General features: G+C 40.1%; 1 protein-coding gene across 3 annotated transcripts in view; it reads right to left on the bottom strand.

Moving 5' to 3' along the window:
- Nucleotides 1–12,218, bottom strand: part of GABRB2 (gamma-aminobutyric acid type A receptor subunit beta2) — a 306,620-nt gene that overhangs the window by 293,610 nt on the left and 792 nt on the right. For 2 of the 3 annotated variants that reach the window (XM_007464397.1, XM_007464399.1), the window contains exons 1-3: nt 11,482–11,558; nt 11,235–11,326; nt 10,162–10,229 (exon numbers count right to left, since the gene is read on the bottom strand). In XM_007464397.1, coding sequence (XP_007464459.1) covers nt 10,162–10,229; nt 11,235–11,326; nt 11,482–11,558 — 237 coding nt within the window. Of the gene's footprint in view, nt 1–10,161; nt 10,230–11,234; nt 11,327–11,481; nt 11,711–12,218 lie in introns of those variants that run through there. The other variant, XM_007464398.1, reaches the window with a different exon arrangement.

The raw sequence follows: 12,218 nt of genomic DNA, 5'->3' as shown, positions 1-12,218 counted from the left end.
CCTACATGTAAATGTGTACTACTACTAGTACTAACCACCAATCAAATAGCTATCTTTTTAAACAGGAAGGAATAGTCAAATCATATTATCCTAAAACGTATGTTAAAATATCAGTATTTCTGATGTTATCCAGACCTCTTAAAACTAAATAACTGATGCAGCTATTATTAATTTATTCATAGCATCAAACCCTGTGCTAGGTGCTCATCCCTCCCCCCATTTCACAAACTTTGTTTGACCTTTTAAAATATAGAACTATGATTCTTTTCATCATTTGTGTCAAAAAAAATTAGTATGAAGGTTCAAAGGGGCATTTTAGAAAAATAAAAATCAGATCTGGAAAATGTTTTTCTACTCTCTCATTCTTACCCTTAGTAAGGGACCATTACTTTTATTCTTTGTGAAGGTGCTTAAGACTCATCATTCCTAACATCCACCCCAGAAATTTCAGTGTCTCCTCTGCACAGGTGCCAAGGACTTATGCAATTAAGCTTCACCATACATAGATGTACCCTTCATATGCACCCTACCGTTCCTGTCCACGTATATTAGCTCTGTAGAGATTATACAATTCCTCTAGTCCTTGTTTCTACACTTATAAAAGAGGATGATAATATTATTATCTAGCTCATGAGATTTTTGTGAACATTAAGTGGGATAGTTATATGTGCTCTAAGTGTTTATTTTTGCAATATTATTATTGTTAACATGTAATGCCTTTCTTCATACTGTCTCCACGCCCACTGACTCCCATAGGACGGTTCTCCTTATTTTCTATCCATTCGTATTTCACTGATCCTTCTTGCTCAGTCCAGCTCTCCCTCTTCCACCAAGTCTTCTACAAATCCCACCGACCCTGACCACTTGGAGCTTTCTCATCGCAAAACTTCATATGATAACTAGAGACCAGTTCTGTTGTCAAATTCCTTTATTAGTGATTGTATTAGCTTCCACCTTCACTATAAAACTAGTGTTCCTAAAACAGTGGCCCTCAGACAGTACCTACGTCAGTCACATAGAGAGATTTTAAACATGCGAATCCCTGAACTCCAACCTAGACCTCCTGAATTAGACTCTGGGCATGTGCCCTGAAAATACAAATATTAATATGAGATTCAGGTGATTCTGTTGCACAGTAAAGCCTGAGAACCACTGTAAAAACCTGGATCTCAACCTTTTATTTTGATTCCTCTACCACAGGGATATACTACTCTGCTCTCCCACCGATCTGAAACACTCTTCTCTCCATCAACCCTCACCTCCCTCTTCAGGCAATGAAGATCACTCTTTCTTGACTCCAGAGTGAGCCTTAGGTCTAGTGTAAGAACCATTTCATATCCTTCCACAAAATAGCCTAACTGACATGGTGCTGGTTAAGGAGCATTATATAAATACTTCCTGTTAGCCTGATATACTGCAGTCTTTCCATTACCCCCTCCAACAACTCCTTTCACCACATATTTGTTGAGTATCTACTAATTGTCCGGCATTGTGCTAGGCACTGGGATGCAGACAATTTCCATACATTCGCACACCTCAATATCTCTAATATTTAGCCATGGCTTATTCATGTATCACTTTTCTAAGATACATGTAGATTCACCTTAAAAACTTCATTACTTTAATTCTGGCTATTGGGTTAGGAGAAAAGTTATTTCATCTTTAATTGCCCAAGCAATTACTTCTAAGTTAAGACCTCTTGGCAGGTAAGTGGGCAGTACGTGCCAAATTATAGAGCAGGGAAAATAAGACTTGGCAATAAAAATGCCAATAGAATGTTTAGCAAAATGAGCACTAGGCAAGAGACAATGGGTTAAAGACATGGCCATATTTTTCCATATAAATAGGGACAGAATAATATAGACCCATTTTTCTCCTTGTTTAATAAAATACGTATTTTGCAAATAAAATGCATATCTGAAAGGAACATGTAAATCTTGTATCTTTTAAAAACTCATAACCATCTACTTTCTCATTCCTCTTTTAACTGTGTGTTTCAAAGTATTTTTGTGTCATCTAAAAATGTAAAATAATTTTGGAAAAGTTGAGTAATATCAGGCTAAAAATAGAGGAAAGAGTAGCTGTGTAAATGAGAATCAAATTGATAGATAAAATTTAAAAGTTTCCATTTATGCTATTTAAATCCAGTTCTCTATTTTATATATGATTTTTATGTAGTGGTTAATAGTTTATAAGTAAATTATATATCTATTTTCAAATAACCTATAGCTAAGAATTATGAGGAATAATCTATAAAATGTATTTTAAAATTTTTTTGAAAAAATATACAATAAAAAAGAAAATGTCAATATATTCATATGTTTGTATATGTTTGTAAGATCACCAAAAAGCCATAGAAGAATACACATCAGTTTACACTGGTAGTAATAAAGGTGTGCATTTTTTTCTTTTTTTAGAGAAGGCATAAAACTGCAAAAATACTCATGGTCTGTTAAGTGAAAAGACAGACTATAAAATTCTCTCTACAAATAACTAAGTGTAATGTGCAAAGTATGACTAAGCAAATAGACAAGAAGTAGAAGGTATTATAGGCAAATTAAAACAGTTTTAATGAAGTGGCGGGGATATGGATAATTTTTACCTTTGATGTTTGTTGATCTTTTAAAATTGGCTTTGTCATAATGTACCATAAAACAGAAATGAAAATGGTGATTAAGTATGAAAGCCATTACTCAATGAGAAAATCTCTTCTTTTCTCAACTTGTTTGGAGACAAAAGCACAACACCATATTCAACACTGGGGGTTCTGAGCTGAGGACAAGTTCATCCCCCAGGACACATCTGGCAATATCTGGAGGCATTTTTGGTTTTCGTAACTGCGAGGGTACCTCTGGCATCTAGTAGATAGAAGCCAGACATGCCATTAAACATCTTACAATGCACATGACAGCCCCCTCACAACAATGAATTATCTGGTCACGATGCCAAGAGCACTGATCACAAATAAATGTTACAGAATGAATGATTTCAAAACAAACCAGTGCCCCACCCTGAAATTAGTCAGTACCCCTCTCACAGTGTTAAGAAAAGGACTTTCTCTGATTTACATTCTTATAGAAATTCTCAAGACCATTTAACAAGGAGGTGGGAGGGATCACACTAAAGCATGCTTTGAGGTGCTTCTAAAATATGAAACTTGGGATATTTCCCTCCCCTTCCTTCTCTTGCAGGGTAAGCTCACAGTCAGATTTTTATTTCATGTCACAATCGAGCAAGGGCATTGTTTAGGGTCCTACAAAGCAACAGCAAAGGACCTGCCCTAAGAGTTAACCCAGAGAAAATGATTTATAAACTGCCTATATCATGTGCAATAATTGTTTAAAAATTGATGAATAAATCTTCTTGAGATGTAATCTTTATAATGAACCTCATTTACACTGTGTGGGGCAGAGGGAGTAAAGATACGGGAAGAGAAGAAAAACACTCAACCACTTTTAAGAGATTATTCACAGGAGTAACTTATCAGAATTCACAAAAATGTGCTTTCAATGGAAAAAATTCAATTGATAATAAAAGAAAAAAAGGGAAAGGGTCTTTTCACATAGTGTCCACCCAAAGCTTAAAACCACTGACACAGTACTTGAACTTTATCATCCAACATTTTGTGACAGCTATTGGCCTTAATGGTTATATGACAGATTCTGTTGGAGCAATAGGAAAATTATTAGACAAGTTAACAGCACCCATTCATAATGAAAGAAATCATGACACAAGCAACATCCTTGACTTTTCAAGATCTTATATAAATCTTCCTTTATTACCTGGTAATAGATGTAATATAAAGTATAAATTTCTCAAGGACAGAAACCATGTCTTATATTTAATACACACTGAATAAAGTACCTATTTGAAAAAGTCATTTTAATGAAATTAAGATTTTTTTTCATGGTGGAGAGATTGAGGAGTAACAGTAACATATAGGATTAGTTTATCTGATCTACCCACTGTTTCCAAAAAAATAAATAATAAAATAAAATAAATAAAAACAAACAACTACAACAAAACAGGTCCATAAGGAATGAGAATAATTTTTTTTAAATGATGCCTTACTACATCTAAAAGTGCAGTATAACAAGAGGGCTAAGATTGAGGGATGTGAAGTCAATCATTTGCTAGCTGGGTGACCTTGAATAAGTCACTTAACCTCTCTGGGCCTCAGGCTCCTCTTTTATAAAAAGGTGGACACTAGCCATACCGCTGCTTTTATAGGAGGATTGGATGAGATAATACACATCAAGAGGATACCTGCACAAGTTAAGGGCCCAATGAGCAATAATTGTGATTATTTTCTTATGTTAGTGCTGTGATGGTGGAAAATGTTGGGCATTGCACAGAGGGGGAGTAGAGGGGGAAGAGAAGGGGAAGCAGGAGAAGGAAAAGAAGGCGAGAAAACGACAGCTTGCTAAAATTGGGTAGGAGAGCTTCATGCGTTATTTATTGAGAATGAAGCCTGGGTCGGTGAGTCTTCACAACTCCTTCCCCTCGCTCCACATCCCGTCACCCACCCCAGCTCCTGCTTCGTATCTGCAAGCTACTCCCTTCTAGGGGTACTTCTCCAAATGATATATGACTTCTTTTAGCAGCTGCCCTCTCCCGACTTTGCTTCAGATCCACACTTTTCAAAGGTGTAGTCTTCAACCACTAAGACTCCTCTCGCTACATTTACCAATGCGCTCCTGTTACTTACTATAGCTGGGAGACAAGTCTCAGAACTTATTTCAATTGATCGTTGTGGCATCTGATGCAGCTGACCATTTCCTTCCTTTTTAAACTCTCTTGTGCCTCAGCTTTGAAGACGTTATTATCTGTGGATTCTCTTACCATCTGACTGCTGTTTAGCTACTTACTAATCTGTGTGGGCTCCTTTTCAGCATTCCACCACTTAAATTACAGTGCTCACCAGATCCCCATTTTTTGCTGTCCTTTCACTTTCCCTTTTTAATTGTATCCATTCACACCGTTATAAGTACCACTTATATGCTGACAATGTCCAAGTTCATCTCTCTAGTCATGACTTCTTACTAAGCTCCAGACCTGTATTTTCCAATCTTCATTTGGAGGTTCCATGTGTGGAGAAAAGTCAGCGTTTCCCAAAATGAACTGTCTTCCCACACACCACAATCCCCAGCCCACCCCCAAACTGGCTGCCCTTTTGGTGTTCCCCATATCAATAAATGAAACCATCAGAAACTTAGGATTCACCAAGTCCTGCCACTTCTGCCTCGTAAAAGCCCTGATTTTGTATCTTCTCCTTTACATCCCTGTCTCCGTTCATCAATTCTTTCCGGATTTTTGCAATGGATTTTCACCTTATCTCCCAACCTTTGATCTTGCTGCACCCCTCATACTTCTAAAGCATCTGCCTCAAGTGTGAATCTGTTCAAGCGATTCTCCTACTGACATCTTTTCATGGGTCCCTACAGCCTTTGGAACAAAATGTAAACTCTTCTGCAAGCTACAAAAGTGGTCTATATAATTTGATCACCACTTATGATCTCAATACCAAATCTTATCACTTCCTCACTCCCACTCCCAAATCCAGCCATTTAAAGCTACCTGCAAATTCCTAATCCCATTTATTTTTCCTGTTTTTTCTCCTATATGCCACTCTTTCTGCTTAAAACATTTATCCACAGACCTCTAACCCCCATCTTCACCTAGTAATTTCTACATAATACCTCAGAATTCTGTATTTCCAATATGCCCTGTGTATTTCTGCTTTCAAAGAACTCAGTGGTCCTACACTGTGATTCTTTCCACATTCATTGATTTAAATAGTAATTTAAAAAGTGTCTTGAATTTGAGGCCTACAAGTCCATGCTCTGTCTCTCCACATATATGATACTATGTAGTCAAACTTCCAACCAACCGTTGTTTACAGAGCAAAACCACATGGAGAGAGATACTATAACCTTGGCTACATGTATTTTATACAAATCATTTAGGAAGACGATAAATATGTAACATATCAGGCAATTTGAAATATCAAATAACAAATGAATGGTGAAATCAACAAGTGACAAAGGAACGCATGGGAGATACAGACAACTAGGTCCTCAAGAGGCTGCTCATAAAAATTTTTAGAGAAAATGCTCATGTTAAACATAAGTATGATAGGAGCCTGCAGTAGAATTAACGATAGTAAACACCAAGATATTAAGTTTCATGAGGTCAGGGGACAAGTCATTCTTGTTCGCTGCTCTGTCCCTATGGCCTAACACATAGCTGGATCATAGTAGCTGCTAAATAAGTATTTGTGTCGAATTGAATTTTAAACTGTGCAGCTGGTGATGCAAGAAAACATCTGTTTAAAAAAAAAAGGCAGCACTTTTCACCATTTGCCATTCCATAAAAAGGTAATTTGTGTATATGTTTACTAGAACGCTTTCCTCAAAAGTGAAATATTGCTTCACTCTTCGGTTGGCAAATGTGTTGTTCCAAGATGGAGAAGAATCTGCTTTAAATGAAGAGAAAGCTATTTCTGTCCATAATCCTCAGAGCCAATTTTGGATCTTAAAATGCATTTTCATCAAAGAATCTTAACAAAAAGAGTCCTGCCAATTTAACCAAGACATCTAAAAATGTTTCATTCTAAAGCCAAGCTTTCTGCTCAGGAACATTCTTATTGAGATCGTGTTCTTCCAGAGATCTTCCACTGGATCAACAGTCACCTGAGTCACATGGGTGAGTAAGATACCATCATCACCCTCCTAAGAACTCAGAACTGCACGCCATTTAGGAATTCTGCATTTTTCTAACATTTATGCTGGATTTCCAAGTTTCCTGGAACTTCTTTGTACCCAACAGAGCTATTATAATAAACCAAAGCAGAAACACATGTAACTTTGAGTTAGAAGTCAATTTGGCATGTCCCTCTCATTTCAAACATATGGAAACTGAGACCACGTAATGTAAATCACTGACCCAAGTACACTTAGGGCAGCGGCTGGAATGGACACTGGGTCTCCTTAGTGACAGGCTGATATTCAGTCTTCTATATAAGCTATGTTCATGGGACACCAGTACTTTCACTTGCATCATTTTATTAATTCTGGTACTCACCTAAAATATGTAAACGGGGACTATTATTCCCTTTTAGCAGGTGAAGAGATCAAGCCCCAGGACTCCCCTGGTGGTCCAGTGGCTAAAACTCCATGCTCTCAAGGCAGGGGGCCCGGGTTTGATCCCTGGTCAGGGAACGAGATCCCACATGCCTCAATTAAGAGTTCACATGCCAGAACTAAAGATCCCGCATGCCACCACTAAGACCAGGTGCAGCCAAATAAATAAATAAATATATATATATATATTAAAAAAGAGAAACCAAGCCCCATGGGGCTGTCAATTCCCTCAAGTTGACTGAACAGCAGAAGCAGAACTAGTATTCAGGTCTTTCTATCTTTGCCATTTACCAGGAGCACCACATCGACATGGGCCATTTTTCCTTTCAGTACAAATGAGTCAATGACGGGTCTAAATGGTCTGGTGCCTACCATTCTTCAAAGGAAGATTTGCTACAATAAAAGAAAGCTACAATTACCAGAGGTTGCAGGCCACAAAGGATAATGAGGCAGAAACATGTGCGTTAATCAATTTTGAGGTTTCACTTAAATAATCAATCAACCATTCTTTCAGAGCTGAATCTAATCGAAAGATCCTAACCCTTTTAGACCTGTATACAGTGGGCAATATGCCATAAACATCTTCTTTTATTTAGACATCAGGGATGGAATTTCCCATCTGTTGCTTCAAATCAAATAACCATACTTTAAAAAATAGCACATATCACAAAATTTTTCTTTGAAGGATTAAAGTCACTATGACTGTTAATCATAAAAGTGTTAATTTTTCAACAAGTAAAACTGTGTCTGGACAAGTCCACGTGTGTTAGCAGTAGGCTAAGAAAGGAATCTAGCATGGAATTTTTAATGCTTGGTTCTAATCATTAATGCTGCAGTACTGGCCTATTTACAACCTGACGTTTGTTTCTGCACTTTCAACATCCCGTGACTTTTCTGCAACAGTAAATAGCTTTAAGAGATGACACCTCGCCTTAACTGGGTCTATATTTTGACTAGCAGATCTTGGCATCATGTCCAGCTCTGACACCTCTCCAAAATGCTGCATGCTGGTGAAAAATGAACAAAACTTAAGAAGAAGAAAACAATGCCACTACTCTTAAACCATTTTGGGATATAATAGGTCTAAGTTCTCAGCTAACTTATACATCTAAGTTCTAATGCAGCAACTTCTAATCATCTCATCATTGTCTCTTTAGATTCTAAATATTTCTTAATTTTTCCATAAAGTCTCACCTTTCTGATGCTCTGAAGAGGAAGGTGACAGAATAAAATGTAGGAAAAGAGCAAAAGTAAATCAAAATTCAAAAGACAGGACACACAGAACCACACCTGACTTCCGTATCACTTTCTTTTTAGCCACACAATTTAGATTCAAGTACCTAGGACTTAGCAGGTACTCACATGAGGACATTTTCTATTTTTATGGTAAAATTCAAAATATAAACTGATGAAAGACCTCTAAAATTTCACAAAAGTGAATATTTGTATACCTGAGAAGTTAAATGTTTAGTTTCCCAAGAAAGAAATATTCTCTACCCACACAGGAGATTCTCACAATGTGTGGGAAATCTATGGTTCTGAATCATCCAATAGTGTCTTCAGTCTGTGTTCATATCCTATATCATAAAATGCTTTCCCAATAATTAGAATATAACAAGATACACGTCCTTAAAAACATCACTGAAAGAGTTGAGTGTTCTCTGGAGTAGTCATAGATGTTTCATAAGCTTGTGACAGCTCAGGATTATCACCTATCTTTGGACATTGTATAAGGTTGGGCTGGTTATTTGAGCTTCCTCTATATTTGAATTCTGGGGTGATGAAAATTTATATGACGTTAAGAGCATATCCACTACCTAGTATTTGGCTCTCGAGTGAATTAATAAGTGTCCTAACTTTCAAGTCCTGATGGCTGGCTTAGAACTGTTTTGCATAAAACCTTACACACTAGACCCTCTTCTTTAACAGTGCATCCTGTTTCCAGGCAAAACTACACTACAATACAATTTTCTGCAATGTGCTGTATCCTATTAAGACTGAAAGTAACCCTGGCATCTTACATTCAAATGTGGCCTTTCTAGAGACTTTTCCAAGGGTGAAAACTTCAAAAACACAGAGCAGAAAAGTCACTATAGAAATGGCGCAAGTAAGCAGGGGTATCTGGGACACTTATTGTCTTGTATGTCTGCAGTGCCCCAACATGGGCAGCAGGGGGAGCTCCTGCATGAAGCAACCCTCCCCTCGGCGCCCCCCCACCCACCCACCACACACACACATACACACAAGTGTTCCCGGGAGGGAAAGACAGAGGCTTTTTCTCTTAGCACTTGCCCCAAGACCAAAGAGGGGGCCACTAAGGAGTGCTGCTGTCCATAAATCACACAGGCTTATGACATGCGGTGAATACCATTGCAGAAGTGACCAGAGATGACACATAGGTCTGAGCTTACCTTTTGAAAGCAGGGTGGCCAATTTTTATTTTATTTATTTTGGGGGTTAAAGGAGCAGGTGAGCCATGGGCAGGCGGCGGGGCTTGCCATCAGCTGTAAAGAGGCCGGCTCCAAAAGCAACAAGTGGATATCAGTATCCGAGGGTCATTTATTCAGCCTCTCCACTACAGTTTAGTTCCCAGGTTATATTCTCTGTGAAATGTCAAATCAAAACACTTCCCTTTTCTCTCCTCTTCTTTCCTTCCCTGACCCCACCCCAAACTCAGAAAAATCACTTGATGAAGTGGATTTCCCACTGAACCTTAGGAAATGTGACTCCTGCAGGGGTTCTCCTGCATGTGGCTGAGTTTTGCACGTGAACGTGTGATGCAGTTTACACCCTCTTCGCCAAGTCCCACAATTTCAAACCAGGTTGGAAAAATCTTTAGGGACCAGAAAGAGCCAGCTCTGAAGCCTCAAAGACAGTGGGTTCCAAAGCAAAATGCCCTGCCCTCACCCAACTTCCTACACATACTCATGCACACCCCACCCTCACCAGTTGGATCCTTTCTCCTTCCTGTCCCCAAATGAAGGTCTGCAGAGACACAGCCATAAACCTCAATACTCACCATATTGACTTCAGAAACCATATCGATGCTGGCGATGTCAATGTTCATTCCCACAGCCACAGGGGGACCTGCAAACCAAAATGGCCAGCCACGTGACTTCTCAGAACTTCATGCATTCTTAGCAAGAGTAGTCCCCGGGCACGGGACACTCTGCCCCAAATCCCTTCCCACTGCTCACACTCAAATTCTTCAATTCTCTGCTCCTTTTTAAAGAGTGACAGGTACTCCTCTGGGAAATGCTCTATTGAACAGGCACACACGTGTCTGATGGGTGAGGGATTCCACGTCTGTCTACATATGTAGGTGTCTTAGCATGAGAATACACACAACCACAAAAGCACCGGAATCTGGCTAGCGCAAGCGAAATGTTATATATTGCACTGAAACCCCCTCCTCATTCTTCCTACCCCCCGCTTCTGTGCACGTTTTAACTCTTTGAGCTTTGTTAGAGTCTGGAGTAAAATTAAATGGGCATATCAGTGTATCTAAGGCTGCAGCAAGAAAGGTCTCTAGCCCTTCTCCCACTACCCTCCCTATCCTCCGAGCCCCCCAGGCCCCTCCCCCCCCACCCCACTGCCCCCTGCAGTGAGGTTTCCAGGACTGGATAATATCCAGACACCAGCCAATTTAAACCATGGCTAGAACTCTTCCAAAGTAGGTGGGCACAGGGGGTTAATGCGACTTCTCAACCAACTGTCTGCATATCTTGTCCCCAAAAATTTTCCCGATGGCCTTCAGTAAGCCAGGTTCACCGGGCACACCATTAACCAAACTTAAGAGGTTTGTATCTCAAGGAAACAAAGACAGTGAAGCAAAGGATTTAAACAGTGAAGCTGAAGGACAGCAGTCACCAGTACAGGCTAAGAGGGTCTCTCTGAAAGACCATCTAAGTGCTGGAGAGTAACAAATCAGCTTAAGTTTGGATCAGTTTCTCAATATTGTAACACAGAGACATGTTCAGTACACCACAGGCAACCCACAATGAGGGAGAGGGAAGACAGCGCACAAAGCTCAAAAGACAGCTTAGGCTACAGCTGCTGGGCTGTTTCTTATTTCCAAGGCAACCCCATTACCTCCAAAATCTGGTCTCAGCCGAATATCATAGCCTTTCAGGAGTCTGTCCACCGTCTCTTTAACCAGCGACATATTACTAGGGTCATTGACACTAAAGAAAGAAAAGACAATAAACAGGCATCAATAAGACAGCAGGCACAGCGCTTCAGCATCTATCTGATCCTCACTACAGATCCTTGCTCACAGAGGTAGGCAGACAGAGCCTTTCAAACTGAAAAAGGAAAGAGAAACGCTAGACACACTTACCTCTGCGCACAGACAGCGGCGATTATTAAGGGGAACGGCCAGATCCCAAAGTAGCCCTTTTTCCGGACTCTCCACATCCCTTTAGTTTTGGACGGGATTGAGGGTTTCACTGGAGAGAGGAGATCCAACTTAGTCTGCCCAGTGCAGTAATTCTAATGTGAGGCGCATGCGCAAGGCGTACCAAAACATCAAAGGGGCAGCAGCGGTTGCCTGGGACCGAGAAGATTTTCTTGTTAAGGAGGAAAAAAAAAAAATCAAAGGGGAAAAAGGAAAAACATATATGTATAATATATGCGTATTTGAATAATACAGAAAAGTCACCCCACAGGAGGACCCGGAGTAAAATCTTTGTTGTCCTTTTGTTAAGCCAAAAACAACTAGAGAGTCTGTTAAGTTTTGATACTCGCAGGAGGCAGTTTTGCACCTCCCGGGTTGTGGGGTTTTGGGGTGTGTGTGTGGGGGGGAGAGTGTTTCCTCTTAAATATGCAAAACCAGATTAGGAATTTAAAGGGGAGCAGGTGTGTAGTGCTAGGGGGAAGATGGGTGCCTGAGAGTCCACTTCTGGTCTCAGAAAGCGGCGGGGGTGGGGGGGAGAGAAATCTGAACTTTATTTCCGTGGCAAATAGCATCCCCTGCCTGGGGCGAAATGGGTGCTGGAGGCGGAGGCGGGGGCGGGGGGGGGGCGGGGGGAGGAGGGGGGAAGGGGGAGGGGGGGGCGGGGGGGAAAGGGGGGGGGG

This window comes from Lipotes vexillifer, unplaced genomic scaffold (genome assembly GCF_000442215.2).
Source record: "Lipotes vexillifer unplaced genomic scaffold, Lipotes_vexillifer_v1.1 scaffold95, whole genome shotgun sequence".
In the NCBI taxonomy this organism is placed as follows: domain Eukaryota; kingdom Metazoa; phylum Chordata; class Mammalia; order Artiodactyla; family Lipotidae; genus Lipotes; species Lipotes vexillifer.
The sequence above is the reverse complement of the archived record's forward strand: the minus strand, read 5'-3'. Positions and strand labels throughout refer to the sequence as shown.